Source organism: Cataglyphis hispanica, chromosome 7 (genome assembly GCF_021464435.1).
Source record: "Cataglyphis hispanica isolate Lineage 1 chromosome 7, ULB_Chis1_1.0, whole genome shotgun sequence".
In the NCBI taxonomy this organism is placed as follows: Eukaryota; Metazoa; Arthropoda; class Insecta; order Hymenoptera; family Formicidae; genus Cataglyphis; species Cataglyphis hispanica.
The window spans coordinates 5,495,142-5,514,878 of NC_065960.1; the positions used below are offsets into that span (position 1 = coordinate 5,495,142).

Below are 19,737 nucleotides of genomic sequence, written 5' to 3' on the forward strand. Positions count from 1 at the left end.
AAGAGCTCTCGTATCTTTGAAATTGAATTGATATCAATTATGACAACGAAGAAGCCAAGATTGAGAAGGAGAGAGACATCATCTCGTGCGATTTAGATTGACGTACGGTAATTCAAGAGAACTACAATTGTTGTACTACAATTACAGCGCACTTGGGAAGAGTCAAAGGGATGAAAATGAGAAAAATAATTCTAATTCAGCTAACATTGATCGTAACGTTTTATTTGATTTGTTGTTTATATCTATTTATCTTCTTCTTACAGATCGCAACATATCGCGTAATATATAATCTCATATAAGTTTCGTTTCTTTTTCCCTTTGTCTGTTTAGTCTTTGAACAAAACTACTAAAAATAGACTCGATAAAATCAACCGCTCAAGCCTTTCTTTTTTTTTTTCTTTTAAATATCTCTCGTCTTATTTGTCAAGCGCGAGTCAATGAGATCCGAGATGCAGTCGAAGATTATATTGTATACATTTCGAGAAGGGGGAAGAGGACACGTCGCCCTCTGAAAATTTCTAAGAAGCTCGACGAAAACGAAAACGCTACGCTTGTCCTCTAGCTGTTGGCGCTTATTTTTCCGCTACGATATATAAACATACCGTTACTAATATCAAGTATTCGCGTATTTCGACGCGCTTGGAATGTAACGAGCGTCAATCGAATAATCGAGGAGCCGTGAGATCGCCATGAATTTATAAATTTTGATTTCATACAACCACTGCTTCTTGATTTCGCTCGTGACAGTCTCTCAGATCGTACAATGTCTTGATCTCGAGAAAGAAAAAAATTGTTGCGAAGAGATTTAAGAAGAGAAATGAAACGGTACAGCTGGCGTGTCGAACAGAAGACAAACATTTAGCTTCGTCTAAACAAAAGACCTCGATATTTTCTGTAAAAGATAGAAATATGCACGGGATTTCATTCCACGTTGTTACGCGAGCATTGCGCTGAAACTCCAACGCGACAATTGTGTCTCATCCTTTGTACAGAATAAGGGGATCGCCGTGTCGATATCGGCCTAATATAAATTCGTCTACAAATTCTGTCTTATATAATAAAGTACGATAAAATCGTTCTCGTTACGTCTAATCGTGATATACGCGTTTCGTATTATAGCTTAAACGAGACGCGATCGTCCCTCTTTGTCCGCACACTTTTGTCCTCTCCTTAGCTCGAATATTATTGCCAACGAATTACGCTATCCTTTTTTTGCCTCGCAACTTCTTTTGCCTCTCCATTGTTAATCAAACTGTCGTAATGAGATCCTTAACTATCGTGAAAAAGAGCGCGATTTTTTTTAAATAGATATTTGTTCCTAAATAAGTGAAGAGACACTTGACATTTTGCTTTTGATTGTATCAATATTCGCGAGATGCATTACAATGTTATTTATTTTTGCCGATTAAATTAGTCTCTCTCGCACGATAGTTTTGCAGATTCAGCTACGATAGTTGAAGATTGCGATTGCAGGAATTAAGAAATCATGCACGTTGAAGAGACTCGCGCGCCGTGCGCGAGATCCGTCCAACGAAACCAACCCTCGCTTCCCGCGCTTTTGTCCGGATGCGATCTCGTCGCGGACATAGGCATTTCCCGTTGGCGTGACTTTGAGAAATCGAATCGATTTTATCGTTGCCACGAAGGTCATCATCGCCAGTATCGCGAGCTTAACGTCATATGCACGATGTGCTGGATAAAATTGACTTGACGATGGCCTCGCGCTTTTTCGCCGCGCTCCCGCTCGCTTAATTTTACGCTCCCTCCGTTTTCCTCGGGATTCGAGAAAGTCTCTCGCACTCGCATATATTTATGAGCCCGCAAGGAAAATTAGGAAATTTTCCTAGATGCTCAATGTGACGATAGTGATCCTCGATTATATCCCGGTATTCAAAGATCTTCCTATTTTTGTGTTCTAAGTTCTCGAAAATTTGTCTACAATCTTAAATTTTAATCGAAGGATGGGTGACGATAAAATCCCAAATCTCTTTTTTTTTTTTAAATATGCGAAATCGATTTTCTTTCATATTTTAGTAAATATAGAAAAAATATGGAGTCTTAGAAAATACAAAAATATTTTTTTAATTTCAATATTTATTAAGAAATGAAAAACACCCTGAACCTCATTCAATAAACTTCGTCATTATTTATTTATTTTATTGATGTATCAACAATATTCCAGGGCAGTCTTTTTTAAGTATAGTATTTAAAGGACAAAAAAATAAAAATAAATCATGCTTTTGTTACTGTAAATAAAGTAAATTTCAATTCAACTTATACATTTATTAATTACTAATAATTAATTATTTAATTACTAATAATATTATCAATTTAAAATAAAAACAACTAGTCGATCGAGGTCTTTATCGTCATCCATCTTTTATTTAATAATTTTTATTAAATAATTATCTTTTTCTTCAATCTTTTTATATCTTTTTGTATCTTCCAATATATTTTCTTTCGTGTATGCCTTCACGATGCTTATAAATCAAACGTGAATTCACATTTTTCATACGTTTTCTTTTTTTTTTTGTTTGCTGAGTATGTGTCGGGCTCGTCACAGTTGGGATCGATGCAACGGGTATATAATTGACGGTTAACGTTACATGCTAATTAGTCTAGCATTGTCGAATTAACCTCATTGTGATTGTATCGTTTAATCACTTTATTACTCCGGTACTCACTGATGTAGAGAGAGAAAAAGAGAGAGAGAGAGAGAGAGAGAGAGAGAGAGTCGGAAATTGGATCGTCTTAAAACGGGACAATGAGGCCTAAACGAGAACGCCGATTAAGATTTACTAATTACTACTGATATGTGCACGATCGCTTTTAATATACATATGGAATCCAATTCTTTCCGAATGCTTTTCCGCATTCATTTGTTTTTTCTTTCTTGGCAATTCTGATTCCTACTTTCATTGTCACTACTTGATTTCTAAATCGTCGAACCATACCAGAATTTCTATGAATAGAATATTCAAAATGTTTAACTTTGTCTTGTTGATATATGACAGAAGAGATTACGGGAAATTCTTAAATAAACGTTACCTTGTCCTTCACTGTTACATAATTTTAATTACAATTAATATCACAATTTTAGGAACTGAAATTTGTACATTTGGTATGGCTCGCGATTTCTACGAAAATCTATATTACAGAATATAGTATATTTTTATATCGTAGCTTCTTAAAACACACCGTCCGATCATTTGATTATCTTTCATTTGTATTAAAACTGTGCATCGAGCTCGATCCCACAGAGCGATTGAACGAAAGGACAAGAAATGACATTTGAGACTTTCTCACCCGTCCCGCTATCATAATAGCGACAGCTCGCAACAGCTTTATTATGGCTGTCGAAAAATTTCACGCTCGCTTGCGCTCTCTTCCGGTTACAAAAGAAGTATTGTCATTATTATCAAACCGTCATCGCGCGTCATATTAAATGCATCGCTGAAAATAACGTTGAATTTTCCCGTCGGCGAAATTCTTCACCATCTAGCTGATAGATTTTCGCCTCTCAACTACTTTTCTATTCACTCATCTTTTTTGATATCGAGATCTGCGCAAGTTAATCTTGACGTGTAGACTTCATAAAAAAATTGCTTTTGATTTTTGGCTGCTTACGGGAGACTCGCGAGGCGATAGACAATCAAGATTAGGGACAAAATTTTAAAAAGTCAAGAACTTTTGCGTGTCGTGTATATGTTGCGTGTGTGTGTGTGTGTGTGTATGCGTTTGTATTTATCTGGGGTTTCTTCGTTAAAGCTATCAGCACGTAAGTGTCATGTAACTTGCGTTCTTAAAATTCTGCACGAGGAATCTATTGAACGTCGTAGAGCATAGCAATTTCATAATTAATTACTTAATTCGTTTAGGTAATAGTTGCCCGCGAAGTGTCGAGCGAGGAAAAAGGGTCGAACCGAGGGTGATCGATAACAAGAATTTCCTATGAGCCTACGAATTCACGAACAGTAACGAGACACGCGCTGCGTTTCAAAAATTTTTTCTGCTCTCTGTGTGTCTATTTTTATATATAATTATATATATATTTATATATATATTTATAAATGTGTGTATATTGTACTATATAAGACTATCTCGTTATTAGGTATATACCCTCTTGCACATTTTAACAAATCGATCTTATTAGGCTAACCCTCGTACGACTTTGCTCGCGGCGCGAAAGTTCTTCGCGCCTCTTCGCTTGTGAAATTCTCCAGGTGTATTTACAATTTACGATAAATGATGGAGGGGAGAGTATTTGATTGTGGGGTGTGCGAAGTGTGGAAAGCGAAGAAAAATGCTTGCGACACCTTTCTCTTTTGATCCAGTGGCGAATTTTTGAAAAAAAGAAGGCTATAAATTTCATCTTGTATTTTTTTTTCTTTCGAACTTCAAAAATTAAATTACTCAAATTACTTTTGTAGGTATTATTTCGAAAGTACACATCAGTTCGCACGCAAATTTTCTCACTAAAGTCACTATTAAAATGGAGAGAAAAATTTGATTTATATTTTGCAAGCACTTTGCCCTCCGCGCGATTCTCTAAATTCTTAAGATGAGATGTTGGAGTATGATGTAAATAAAAAAATCGAGTGTTTTTTCTTCTTAATTTCGTAGTCGATGGCTGGTCTAAATTGACTGGAGGAACGGGATTATCGATTATCTCGGATTGGCGGATTAAACGTCGCGGCGAAGATGCTCGTCGCGCAAGCGAATCAACTGGGAATTAAATGTACTTTATAGGATGATTTTTATAATCGTCGAGATCACGTCTGCGCGACGTCTTTATTAACTCTAAGATTTTGTCGAGTGTCGAGAGAATTAAATGAAAATCTCATACTAGATTTTGGCAGAACGTGATTCAAGTAGGTTTCAAAAGATGGGACACGATTTTGGAATAATTTGAAAAAATCGACAGGAGTAATAAGATTGAAAACAATTCGCTTGGATTCTAAATTGTGGCGCTATGTTCGAGTTTTTCCTATCGATAATATTATTAGTCCGCGATAACTCGATATGACAGATTACTAAGTTTGGCCGCTTCTAGATTTTTTTTTTTAGGTATACTTCCTCTCATCGTCTTCTACGCGAGTCTACGAAATGACGAGTAATTTGGGACGAGTTACGGACTGTTCGAGACAATTGCTCGCCGGCAATTGTCGAGATCTTCCATTCAAGCAACGAACAAACCGAATGAATATACCGGCTGACCTACCTCGGATTTATTAACATCGACACAATCTTTATAATCGTGCCGAGTGTTCGGAAAACATCTTTCGCGCTAGGCCATATTCATTATTTGATAGAATTTTCAAGAGACGACGTCCTTCACAAAGAGCCACTTAACATTTGCAGTTGCGTCGCGAACATCCGCGACTCATCCCGTACACGATATCGATCCTCCGCGACGAACAGGGTACCCGGAAATATACCCGGCCGTTTACTTCGTCGAGGACTCTTCAGGTACGCCCGTACGGCAACGATCGACCTCTCATCTCGAGACTTCAGCGCGATCACAAACGGGAGGAAGAGCTCTACTTTTCGTCCCTCAGAAGGGCCTCCTCGGCTTCCTTCCGCCGTGCCTTCGCTTCTTTCTTCGCCCTCTTTTTCTCCTCCTTCGCCAGCTTCTTCGCCTCCTTCTGCCTCGTCTTTTCCGCCTTCTCCTCCTCCTTCTGTCGCGCCTTCTCCGCTTTCTCGCGCTCCTTCTCCCGTTCCTTCTCCTTCTTCGACTTCTGCACCTCCTGGACCACCGACATCTTCGGCGTCGACGCCGGCCGCTTCGATGCGGCGCGACCGCACGACGATGCCGACGACGACGATGTATTAGTGACACCAGACGTCGTGACCCTCGGGCTCGGTGACGTTTCCAGCTGCGTCACGATCTTTTGAGCACACCTGCGAACGCGGATCAAGCACGTATTGCAAGCCGCGAGTCTCTCTCAACTGATTGTGCTCGAAGAATCGAGAATCATCAAGATTACCTGATCCTAGTGGAGGCCTTGCCAGCGCGATAGTCCCTCTGGAACTCTTTGATTGGCGGCAATCGACGCTCCCGGATCTCCTCCTCCTCGCTGATTTGTTGAACCGGATCCTGATACTCCTATTTAATTTTGACACATTAATCGTGCATGTTGCAAATATTCTTCGTCGATATTAAAGGGGAACCATTCGAAAGGAATATGTTATTGTGCTTGATATCGGATATTACACACCTGAATTCGCATTTTCATGGATTGCGTCTGGGAACGTCTGAGAGTGGCGCCTATGGGTTGTCGTACCCTGGTAGGTTTGCCGAGAGTGGAACTTCCGGTGCTATGCGCGGACGAGGAAGTTGCCGATGAGACGGAAGACACTCCTACGCGAGTGAATTCAGAGTCGTCAGGCTTATCATTGCAATAGCTTCAACGCGGACAATGGTGGACTATATGCATGCAATTTTCCCTGAGCTTCGAACTACGAACCAGAAATGGAGGACGAACCGCTGGCCATCGAGTATAAAGAGGCAGAGGCTGGTACGCTTCCGGTTCCCCATCTGCCACCGGGACCGGATACACCGGCGGTTACACCCGTGCCCATGTTGTACTCCGATGCGCTTTGAGGCAGTACCCAGGACTTTCCCGACATCGAATACTATAAGCGAAAACAATCTCACAAGGAGGATCGATACGCATTTCTCCGAGCGAGATATATCTCCAGCGGTTACGATGTAGCGTAAAATCATGATTATTGCGTAAAAAAAAAACAACTGACTATATATAATGATAAAGATTTAATTTATTTTTATATTTAAGAGCGTTTGAACTTTCGTTTGAAAAATAAATACATTTTCTATGCGAGTTTTTTGCAGCGCAACGACTTGATAAAAACTTTATATTTTTTTACAATATTAATACAATATTATTAAGTAATTAAATAAAAATTTTTAGCTTAATTTTTTTTTTTTTGTAAAGTTATGCGAATATTTGCATTTATATTTTCATGCATGAAAACTGCATGAAAATTCAGTTTGACGAATTGACTTCTTTTACATTTGCAATTTTGAGAGTTTCTAATAAAAATCCGCATCTGCTAACAAAGCTTATTTTAATCCGATCCCCATTTTCTCAAAAAAAAAGATAAACTTAAAAAAAAACGAAACTTTTTTTTAACACGCCGTCATTTTTCTATTTTTTTAAATTGAAAAAACGCTTGGATAGCAGATAGCTATTAATATATCTAATAAAAAAATTGTATTTTTTAGATATAATACAAACTTTTTCATGCACGCCATAAAATTGAAGAAGCTCTGCAAATATTTACATAACTTTCTAAAAATTTTTTTTTTTGTAAGTTGAAAATTTTTATTTGGGTATTTAATAATATTGTATTAATATTATAAAAAAAAAAAAATTAAAAATTTTTAAATTGCTGCGTTGCCAAAAAATCTAGAAAATGTACTCATTTTTCGAGGTTTTTAAACAGGTACATCCCTTTAACGAATAGTTAGGAAACGTCAATTACACTTTGATCGTAGTTAATTGCCGCGATATTTGGACCGAATTGCGGCGTGATGTTTAAGGGAAAAATATTTCGAGCAATTTGAGTTTTGGCAAAAGTTAAATAAATTCCTTAAATATCATAGGGTATCATCGCGTTACACGGTAACCGAATTGGCTCCAAAGGCACCGTCCGATGCTTTGAGAATCCGCTCCAATTAGCAGCAATTTCGTCGCGATCACGTCAGCCGTCGAACACATGAAATTTATCGACGCGTTTGCGTCACGACAAAACGTGGATGTGAAAAAAGGAACACGTTAAAACGAATTTTGCGCAGGAAGCTTTCTAAAGCGAGCGGAAAATGTTTAAACGAGTGGGAGGGTGTTGTATATTCACGAGGAGATCCCCGTTTTTGAGATCAAACGCGCAATCTACACTTACGTCACGCGGAATGAGAGTCTGCTTCAACCGTAGGATCTTCGTTCTGCATATAACGCATCTCAACGGCAGGAGCCTCTGAGACACTGCCGTTTGTATCGTCTTGACGAAGCAGCGTCTGTAGACGGAATGTAAAATTAACGTATGTAAAACGAGGACGCTCAGAGAAAGAGAGAAATCTTCTTAATTAGAGCTACGTCTTGAAGAAGAACAGCTTCTCTTTTAAGTATAATATGTTACTGAAACGCTGGGTGTGTGAAAAGTAATTAACTAAAACTTCAAGGTAAGTCAAAGAAATGAAGAGAGCACAGAATACAGAATACACATAGAGAGAGAGAGAAAGAGAGAGAAATTATAAGCTTTTTCACTCACCTACACACCACTCGATGCCCACACGGCGCTGTTTGCATCGTCGCCCTCGCATTCACGCATATGACGCACTGAAAAAGGGAAAATGACGAAACATTCAATAATATTACACCGAAAAAAAAATGTATTAAATCTCCCCAAAATTTTTTTTTATTAAAAAAAATTATTTAAATTTTTATTGAAATACTTATAAAGGAATCAATCAAGCAAATATATTTGAATTAAAATAAAGAATAAAAGCAAAGTTTGCTTCTATTTGCAAATAAAAAAAAAAGTATTTGTATTTTCTTCTTTATTATACTTTTTTCTACATTACTTGCTTTAAAAAAGCATTTTAAATGCTTATTTCAAAAACACAGGTTTTCCTTATTTTAATAAATAATTTTTTACCTTTAAATAAATATTTTTTGTCATATTAAAATTTTTGCTAATAATTTTAAATAATGTATTTTAAAAATTATAATTTTTATTACACGCAGCTTATAATTTATTTAATAGAACGAAACATTTTTGGAAACAAAGTATATACTTGTTAAATAAAAAGAATGAAAAGGTATTTATTTGATTAAAAAAGATTTTATTTATAGTGTACAAACGGGACTTTGATTGGCAATCGCATGAATATGTAACACTTAGAAAATGAGAAAAAAATTGGCGCGAAATAAAGAGATGAGATTACGTGCAGCCGCTTTTATTCGACCCTCGCCATGGAACGTGACTCTTGCTTTATTTGCATAGTTCTTATGCGCTTGCACGTGTAACGTTATTAAATCTCGGGATACAACGCGGATCGTTGTTTAGCGATCAGGACGGCCGCGATATTGGCTGCCGTAATCGACGTAACGTCATTAGATATCACTTTAATCGAAATATTAATAGCCCGAGAGTCCGGAGAGAGTGGGCGAACACGTCAGGAGTCGAAGGGTTGCGACCGCCACTTTGTCGTCGTCGTCGTCGTTAATCGACTTTTGCGACCGATTGGGCGACCAATTCGTTCGGAAATTGCGACTCTTCCAAACGGCCGGTCATATTTTGCGCGATACAGGTTGCTCTCGTTATCGTCATTCTCTTTATCGTAGCGGCCTAACCGGTGCAACGAAGCGAAAAGATAGCGCGGCGCCTCTGACAGAGAATTTACGTGTTTCACGCCAACGTTAAGGTATAGGTACTCTATCAGATTTGATAATTTAAAAGAGAAGAAAAAGTGCATACATTTTTTTTATTTTTAACGCAATTATATTTTTTTTTTTTTTGTATTGACTATTTACATACGTTCCAGGAAAATAATAATTTCAATGAATGAAATCAGTTCCAGGAAAATAGTTATTTTGATGAATGGAATCAGACTAAAACACACACGGTTTGAATTACATACGTAAAAGTAATTTCCATTAAGCTTCTTTTATTGACTAATTCTCCGATTTGTGTTTACGTAAGAGCGGCGATTCCCTTGCTCGCAATTTGACGAAATCAGTAGAGAAGTATGTGTTTTTTTTTTAACTCAATTGCTTTTCTTTCTCTTATGTCTATTGAAAAAAGAAAATTTTATTTACTAGTAATCGAGTTCGCTTGTCGACAAAATTATCCTCAATTATCCATTGCTCGGGCAATAAATAAGGGGACAAACAGTGAAGCAAACTTTAGGGAATCTTAAAAAGGAAAGCGTAGAACTTTAACAAGGAAGGAATAGTAATCGTGCAGAACGATGGCAATCCAAGCGAAAATAGTTTCTTTTGGCGATTAGATCCGCGGCAGGCTCGAGTGATCACCGAGAAAGAAAACTTCGTTACTCGATTTTTGTTTAGTCATGTAGTCGATTTACATTTCTATCGTTCTGAGAAGAAAAAAAAAACGTTACGTTCTTGCTGTCACTTTCAATTCTTACCTCATCTTCCTGGGAAGATGCCAGCTCCGGCTCGTTCTCCTCCAGTTTCGTCAGCAGCTTGTCCTGAAAAACGGAAAATCACAGGCTCTTTTATCAAGTGTTTACCCTAGATACATCGAGTTTAATTACTAAATAAAACAGATTGTTGAGATATACTTAATAATAAATTACTCGTCAATGAGCATAGTGTTCCTAGTAACGTAAAAAAAAAAAAAGTAAAAGAAAGAAAAGATACGCCCTGTTGTGTGCCAGATTCAACGGCGTGCGAAGTCGCTTCGCGAATTCCGGAAGCGGACAATTAAAATAATTTGATATTGCATCCATTCTTGCCTGGCGTGATTCTGCTGTATCGCCCGGTATTACAAAAAGGAAAAAGGCTGGAAAGTAGATCGTGACGCCCGCGTTATGCTCGCGCGAGATGAGAGTATGCGAGAGCTCTACAAAATGATCAGCTGGCGTCGTTTCCCGCCAGTTTCCTCTCGAATCCTACGTAAGACGATCACAGCTTAAGAGGGTCCTCTCCACGGTAGCGTCATTCGAGATTTTCGGGCACCCGACAATGGTCCCGTCCTTCCTCGTGCCTATTCTCTGTCAGTTGTATATCTTTCGAAGAGGTAAATTGCGCGACAGTGGTGCATAATCCTTCCGACTTTAACGCGAGTGACAATCATCGTTTTCATAAAGTGGATCATAAAGCGTGGAAATAATGAGCGTATAAATTTACCGGTTTAGTGCGGCTTTAATATATTCACGTTAATGTCTAGTTCGATGCATATAGGAGTCTAACTCTATTAGAGGAAAATATTAGTGATGTTGAATTTTATATCGGTGTTTTTTTTTTTTTTTTTACATATTTCTAATGAAATGGAGGAACGATATTAAGCAAGGAAATTGGCAAATAAGAGCCAATACGTCATTATTGGTGCGCAAACTTTTTGTTAAATTTCAATGACAGGTATGCATTAAAAATATGCGCTATAATAGCGCCTTTTAATTCTTATTCGCCAGTTTTCTCACTTAATATTGCTAGTATTCTGAGACTATTGCCGTTATTATTGTCGCGGTGGAACTGTTAATCGCCAACGAACCAAAACTGGATCACGCAGTTACTCGCGCGAAATCTGCGACAAAGTCGATGCACGTATTCAGTAATTCTATTTCACTAACAGTAATCGCGTAAGTAGGTCGTGATTCACGATGTCCATAAATAATAAGAGTGTTGGAAAAGTTATTGCCAGTTGACGATGGGATGAAAAATGATTCGTTAAACAAGAAAGGAAATTTTGGCAAATGTGCAAAGCGTAACGAGAGCAACTTTATCTTTGCGATGATTAATTTCGGAAGCGAATAAAATGAATCGTATTGAACTGTTTTTACAAGTTTATTCCAACTTATTCCAACGCAGATCGCGTCATCAGTTATCTTTGCATATTTTCATATTTTAAATAATTTTTAATAATGATGTATTTTATATTATAAAGTTAGGGTTCTCTTTTTATTTTCTAATTTATTTCATGCAAAATAATTTTTATATCAAACGTCCCAAATTTCACAGTCTTCAGTCTTGAGAAAATATTGTTTATTGTGATTTATAATTTTAATAATAAATATATAATAAATTATAATTCTTAAATCACATTTTATTTCAAGAATTATAATTTATTTTGTATAATTTGTAATATTTTTCTCATAAATTTTTTTACAATAATATATAATTTTTTAAAGTAATTGTATTAGTATAAATAAAATACTAAGAAACTCTTAAAAAATTTATTAAGTTTCAGAGATGAATTCACGTAGTAACGTAGATAAATTTTATTATTAATATAAAAACAGTTTTTAATAAAAATATATTTTGTTATAAATTTATTTCATATATAATGCATATTATTTTACATATATTTTGCATATTATTTTACATATATTTTGCGTAGGAAATGCATATGTTGGATATTACAAGCAAATAAATCTTATTTATTAATTGTTTTTTTAATAATAAATTTTTGCATAATAAATCCGATCGGTTTAGTTATCACAGATAGAATGTAAATGTGCATCATTTAAATTGCAAATAACGACATGCTCAACACATTCATTTCTCCTTTAACGAATCATTCATTATCGTTAATTGCTACTGAATTCCGGTTATTTTTTCAAGGCTTCTCGATTTAATGTTTTGCTTTTTTTGTATTCGAAGAGAATGTGAACTGATTGACGGGTACCGATTTATAAAAAAAATGAGGTAATCAGAACGCGTAACGCATCCTGCACGAAAGGCGCATTCACGCGTTTATACGGTACGATAAATTCCTAAAATGGTGACGCACGTGTGCATGCGACGTGATTTTATGACGAGCCTTCTACGGCTCGTCTGCAAGAAATTCACATGTGCAAGCCCTTTTTATAAAACACGATTAACCATCCGTCCGGTGTAACCGGTACAGGAATGAGGCACTATTACGTTGCTTTCACCTTTAAGATAAACAGTTCCGGCAACCTGGATTAAACCTGTAATCCAATGCAATGCATCACAGAACTTGATGGTAAAAAAGTTTATCGAACCTCAGATGTAAAAAAAAAATAAATGGCATCTTGCGTTCCTTTCTCTCCGCAATCGCGTCACGTTGCGAGAGATATTGGAGTACATTGTTGGAAAATTTGAAATTAAATTTCACACATATCGCATACGATCCACATGTTCTTGTGTTAATTTAACATAATATCAATATGTTAAAAATGATGACATTAATATTATGTTAATATTTCCGTACAAAATAAATGAAATTTCATAGTATTTTAAAATTGTGTAAAATTAATATATATTTTTAATGATAAAATGAACTCGGAGAAATTATTATCTCCTATTAAAATAAAATCAATATTTTTTCTGTAAATTTTAACAGATAAATTCTGTCTCTAATAATACGGAACATATTTATTGTGTAAAATTAAAAATATGTGCACATTGTGTTATTTTCAGACTTTTTTTAATTCTTGTAATAATTTGAAAATATTTGAATTCAATTAACACAACAGCAATGTGTTAAATATTTAAATTTTTATCGGCATATTTTTTAACAAAAAAAAAACAAATTTTTCAACAATGTATATTGTATTTTTTTTTTTTCAATACCGCAAATAGATGCGCCCTCGATCGTACTCGTAAATAGTTCTATCTCACGATGCAATGTCATTGGACTGATGCGAATCATGGCAACATGATTGCAATCATGCCGCTGCCTGGTAATGCCTGATTACGCTTACTAATGAAAAAAAACAGATTTGCTATAACGGTGCGAAGCGCGCGCGATAACCAATCTCTTCGTATTACATCCCGTTTGTGCTCGATAATCCTCTCACCTGCTAACGGTCAATGGGGAAAGGTAACATTTTCTAGATGCGTAAAGTTGGACGAGAGCAGAGAGAGAGAGAGAGAGAGAGAGAGAGAGAGAGAGATTCGACCGTATTGTTAATTCGCTGTATGTGACATAATCGCTTAATTGTCTTCGCGGTGAAATGCTTCGAGCGAAAAAGCATGGCGATTATCGCGGTGAAAGTGTAATAAAGCGCGACCTATTTTTCGCAAAATGCTACTTGACAAAGTAGTATAATTGCGCAATCCTGAAGTAAGTATCCCGAGACGTAAGCTGGAGTTATTTCGGCAATTTTCTCGCGAATCGTAAAAATTTATTTCATCATTAATTTAAGTAAATTTTGGCTCAAACGTTTGACATTTAGCGACGTCGTGCGATAGGGTTTCAAGCTTCTCTCGAGCATTTCGTATTTTCCACGAAAATAACTCAGAGACCTTTCGGACGCAAAATAATTAAAATTCACGATACACGAAACACACTTTCTAATACAAAAGCCGCTCATTTTCGACGCGTCGCTGCTTTCTAAGGTTGAAGGAGTGCGCGAACGAGCTCGACAGCCACTTAACCACGTGTCGCACGTTTTCCGTGCGAGCTTAATTGCGACCGGGCACGGCATCGCGCGATTCATTGCCGAAGTAGATGAAACGGCGGATTAATTTCGCAGATATTTTTCGACCAAACGATCGCGGATAAGCGTTTCTCGAAATTACCATTTGTCGTTGCGTCCATTGTTAACTCGTCGGGACGCGATTGTCTGACTTGTCCGAATCAGAACCGTTGAAACGCTAATCATTTCAAGAAGAGAAAAAAAGATAAGTCGTACAATGTGGTACGGAAATTAACGCAATTCGTCGAGAAATATTCTGTACAAGTGCTCTCGCGTGTTTTATTGAAAAATCGAGCAGCGTACGAAGGCAAGTAAAGGGGGATTCTTCGGTGACGTATCGCTCACCGTCGATCTCCGTCGGCGGTACGGCACGCGACATAACGTGACCATCGTCAGGTTCAATGACGACGACCGCGGCGATTGGTCGAGGCCGGCCGTCGTCGTTGCTGGTATTATGCACCACGTTTAATACAGTAAAGGGAATGCGAAGAGTGAGCCATTTTTGCCATTTGAAATATTATTACTCGTTACACGCCGAGCATGGTATCTTTGAAATGAATTCTCTATCCGGTTCGATGGAAAGCAGAAATATCAGATTTCTGCACTAAAAATAAATTTCTTTTCAAGTAAATATATTTTTGTTAACTTTTATTTTTTTATTTTTTTTTTAATTTACATAAATATATACTCTGCTTCCAAAAATATTTTGTAATAATAAATTATTACTTACGTGTGATAAAAATTATAATTTTTATAATGTATTGTTATAAATTTTAATATAATAAAATATTTATATATATTTAAAAATAAAATATTATTTATTAAACTTTTTCGTTTAAGACAAGCAGCCCCCAAAATAAGAAAAATGTTTTTTTAAAAGAATAATTTAGTATAATAAAGATAAAAACATCTTTTTTATTTAATATTTTATTTAAATAAAAGCATATTTTGCTTTTATTTTATAATTTACTAATTCAAATATATTTGCTGCTTGATTGAAATAATTAATTTCTTTATAAGTATTAAAAAAAATAATTTTTGAATAAAAAAATTATTTTGGATTTAGTACATTTTTTTAGTGTGAACTCAATCTGTCTTATTCGCGATTCTTCGATTATAAATTGACGAGATCAAAACTGATCGATTCAGATTTTGCTAAAATTATAATTATTTATTTTTTTTTGTTATCAGGGGATTCTGTGTTGCATCTGACTATACTTCCAACCGGTATGTGTTTCTATTGCTGCCCGATTGACTTAGGTCAGGACATCCAGTTGCAACTGTATACCAGGTACACAGATTTGTTCGTGAGTAAAGATCACCGTCACACTCCGTACTTGAATCATATTTTTAGTATAATTTAATTCTGCCGTTTTAATATTATCAAAATTAAGAGATTTACTTTAACTCGTCAAGAATATTGGCGTAATTTTTATTTTAATTAGTTAAAGTTCTAGTTGATTGGAATCTCTGATTGATGGGAATCTGAAAATTAGCCTTTCAGTATCCCATAAGTCAACGAGTCCATCATCGATCGTATTAAATTCCACAAATTTTGCTCATAGCGACATTTTTCTTGCGTTTCGCATTAACCCACGGCAGGCGAAATCCAACGTATCCTTCCATCCTGAATCCTACCGATGTCGCAACATTGTGGAGGAGTAACTTCAACATTAAACATCCGACTGTCGTTTACATTCACGGATACAGCGATAGCAGCTTAGGAAAGGGGCCCATCGCTGTACGAAACGGTATATATCTTTATAAGTAGCCAGTTAAAATCGACAAGCATGCCATGTTGCTGCGGAGCGATCGATTGCAAGAAAGTCGTTCGCATAAATATATAAAGAGGCGAGCATTCTATCAGGCTTCGTCAACTTCGAAATGCATAGAAAAAGTTTGATTTTCTTCTTGTCAGTAGAAGACAAAAGTTCAACAATCTCCGGAAAGTTTTTTTTTTTCATTCAGAATGCTCTATCTTTTTATATTATCTCATTTAATTTCATGATAATAAATATGCTGCAGACGTATTTTTAACGTTTCTAGTAGACGTATGCGTGATATTGCACGGTATATATTCGCTCTGAATATCAAAATAGCTTATTACAAGGTACGGCGAGATACTTCGTTTTCCTTTCCGCTTGTAGATTTCGGTGAGCAAGTAGGCTGGATCAATTACTGACCATATGATCTATGGATATCCTATCGAAACCTCAAGAAATTCTACCAGAATGACGGAGCTTACGGATGATAAATAATTGCGAATTTTTCCGTTCCTCACAATTCACGAGTTGGTCCAATTCAATTTTCCGTGGCCCCGAAGCAGGCGCCTTTGTTGTTTACTTGTTCGTTCTGTAATAAAAACCTAACCTCGCTCTTCTTTCAAATTCCCACGCACGCCATTCTAACATTACTTGACATCGTCAAGTTGTCGACAAAGATTTTATTTTCTACAGCATTTTTGAAGTTAAATAATTCTTACTCGAAACATTTACATTTTATATTCACCCTTATCTTTGTTTCAGCATATCTTCGTCGTGGACCCTACAACGTGATATTGGTGAACTGGGCGAAACTGGGGGTGTTACCGTGGTACGTAACGGCAGTGAGAAACTCCAGAATCGTCGGCCGTTACTTAGCGCACGTGATGAGATGGCTCGAAGCGCAGAAAGCCGTTCCCTTATCCAAAATTCATGTGATCGGCTTCAGTCTGGGCGCAGAAGCTGCCGGTTTCATGGGGAAGGCCCTAAGGCCGCGGAAGGTAAGGTATAACCCTCGTAAGGTCCGCTAATAACGATCGTCAGAGCCACAGCGTGTCGCATATTCCCCTGGCTAATCGAAGGCCGCATTATCGAAACCGCATTAGCGCCTGGGAGCGCTATATCGACGTGACCGATACACCGTATATGTAGATCGGGTAGCTGTACGTTGAGGCGCTTTTAGATAGGCAGAATCACCGGACTGGACCCGGCTTATCCGTTGTACATGAACACCGGGGAGGAGGGTCACCTATCATGGACCGACGCCGCATTCGTCGATGTCATTCATACTGACGGTGGCCGTTTAGGATTTCCTCAACCGCTTGGCCACGTCGATTTTTATCCAAACGGTGGCAGGAAACAACAGCCCGGCTGCGATTTAAAGAGCATCATTCGCATGAACTTCCGGAGGGTCATAAATCAATACAGTGGGTTTCGACAACATGCTTTGTCTCTCTTTCTCTCTCTCTCTCTCTCTCTCTCTCTCTCTCTTAAAACATTTTTTCTTCATTTTCATTTTGATTTTTTATCAGTTACCTGCGGACACAATCGAGCCTGGCGTTACTACGCGGAATCGGTGGACAATCCCTATGGGTTTCCCGCGAGTCGATGTCCAAGGTGGCGACCTGGGATTAGGGCGAACTGCGTGTGGAAGCCCGAGGCTCACATGGGTTTCCTGGCGAATCCCAAGCATCAGGGAAAATTTTACTTGAGCACGAACGCGCAAATACCGTACGGCAGAAATTCGACGGGCCATAGATTTGGCAAGTGACGATCGACGTGACGATAATCCTGGATTTGGATGAACCAAATTACTAACTTAGGAAGCGAAAAGCGACTCTCCCTAACGCTTCCGCCGAGATAATTCGTCTTGGGAAAAGACGAGGATATTAAAAGATTTTCTTGCGCGATAACGTTTTATAGATAACGTGTTTTGCGATAAAGATGTTTGTATTTCTACCGTTTTCATTGCAAAGAATGAATGCATGGCTCTCAATGAATTTTGCTGCCTTCTTCGAGGGATCGCTAAAGAGGCGATAAAAGTTTCTCCCTTCCCTCCCTCTCCCCAGAAAATAAACAAAGTTTGTAATGAAACGCGACGATAGTAAAGGATACGGAAGAGCTCGAATCGAATTGCGACAAGTCAAAGAGGAAACAACTTGTGTCGGTCGCTTTTAATGCCAGTCACTGCGATCTCATGCCAGATATAGGAGCGCATTGTTTACGACGTTTACCGTTCTACCTCTACCTTTAATTGTTAACGATACACGAATAACAGTTGTACGACACGACTATAGAGTTACATGACACGTAACAGGAAAAATACGTGACTAAAACTCTGTAATAGCGATATGTGACTTTGCATGAGTTTGAGAACACTTTTGCATGAAAAATGGCTGATAATAAGTTCAGATTATAAAAACATGCAGTATTTAACTGGTACCATTAATCTTGTGTCTTTTTTTTTACACGGTTTTTGGAAGAACACGTTTGTGCGCGTGAAAAGTTAAATGCAACCTCTAGTACATAGTGTCGATCGATTAAATAGATTAAATAGATTGTCAAACGACTTAATAACATTTCATGTTTTTTTTTCATATTTTTTAAAAACGACTTGGATTTTCCGCGATAAAAAGGAAATATATAAATACGTAAAATAGAATCTCGGAACAAGAATGCTAATGGTCGGAGAACCCGCGAGTTTCGTGCTATTTCCGATGCCTTCCCCGCCTTCGGGGTATGTAAATTTCAAGGCTGAGATACTTTATTATTTTTCACTTTGGAGAATTGATAGATCGATCTCTGGAGCAACGTGCTCATATTAAAAATTGCAAGTGACAGCTTGGGGGAATACATACGAGAGATATCGCGTATTAGAATTATTTGACAAAAATCTGCCTTCAAATCATCTTCATCTTTTCGCGCTACTCTTATTCCACGTCATTCTATGAAGTACTAATCGTGAAACGAGGCGTTCTTCTCCTCGTCAAATGTCGCTTATGATTAGATTAGTCTACCGTGCATTCGTCTCGAGAATTTCTCCTGTTTCTTAGAAACGAACGCAGCTTCTATCGTTCTCTTTAAGAAGTTCGGCTTCACGAAACTCGTTCAACACTTTGTGGAACTTGTCGGCCGAACTTGAGTATCGAGACGGCCAAAATTGCACGGCCCCGAATAAATTTCGCCTGGCGTTTTCAACGCTCGTTAAACTAAAACAACTTCTCCCGTTCCTTTCCCGGGATAACTTTCGTCTCGAATGTCTCGTGGAGAACTTTTCCAACCAACCAACAGAAATGATCCTTCTAATTATCGCGCGTTATTAAATTCGAAGGGCCCTTCGAAACTTCATTCCCTTTGGAAAAAAAAAAGGATAGAGATCGATTTTTCGAAAGCTTGGCATGTAAACGGTGAAAAATATCATAATATTTGCGAGGAAGCACAACAAAGGCAGTTAAAAAACTGTAGACGGAACAATATAACATATTCAGCGGTCGGAATGCAATTTCGGGATCGATAGAATGATTTATGTACGGCAGAAACATTCTCTGACTCATCTTGAAGATAGCACCGTGACCTTTCACGATCACTCACTGTTAAGTTGTTCTTCGATTTCGGAATACATTTCGCGTAGGACAAGGAAATAAAATTAGGTGTATAAAGCAAAGAAACTTTTCGTATTCTTCTTTAAACGGACGATGACGATCCTCTCTCTCTCTCTCTCTCTTTTGGAAGAGACGCTTCAAGACGGATTGGCAGGATCGAAATTCACGGTGCATCTTGGAATCACGAACGAGACATGTAGAGACCCCGTGGGATATCTCG

The 19,737-nt window shown here is 37.4% G+C and overlaps 2 protein-coding genes across 3 annotated transcripts in view; one reads left to right on the top strand and one right to left on the bottom strand.

Annotated features, from left to right (window-relative positions):
- Positions 1-195: 195 nt before the first annotated feature.
- The window catches only part of LOC126850837 (fl(2)d-associated complex component-like), a 30,348-nt gene continuing 10,806 nt past the window's right edge, over positions 196-19,737 (bottom strand). For both annotated transcript variants that reach the window (XM_050594221.1, XM_050594222.1), the window contains exons 3-9: positions 10,175-10,237; positions 8,293-8,360; positions 7,924-8,038; positions 6,468-6,636; positions 6,219-6,361; positions 5,988-6,106; positions 196-5,901 (exon numbers count right to left, since the gene is read on the bottom strand). In XM_050594221.1, the coding sequence (XP_050450178.1) occupies positions 5,541-5,901; positions 5,988-6,106; positions 6,219-6,361; positions 6,468-6,636; positions 7,924-8,038; positions 8,293-8,360; positions 10,175-10,237 (1,038 nt within the window). In that variant the 3' untranslated portion in view covers positions 196-5,540. The remainder of the gene's footprint in view (positions 5,902-5,987; positions 6,107-6,218; positions 6,362-6,467; positions 6,637-7,923; positions 8,039-8,292; positions 8,361-10,174; positions 10,238-19,737) is intronic.
- LOC126850845 (pancreatic lipase-related protein 2) lies at positions 10,695-17,987 on the top strand. Its single transcript, XM_050594237.1, has 6 exons — positions 10,695-10,788; positions 15,347-15,446; positions 15,758-15,906; positions 16,681-16,916; positions 17,099-17,342; positions 17,448-17,987. Exons 1-6 carry the CDS (start codon positions 10,734-10,736, stop codon positions 17,684-17,686), a joined length of 1,023 nt encoding a protein of 340 aa, XP_050450194.1. The 5' UTR covers positions 10,695-10,733; the 3' UTR covers positions 17,687-17,987.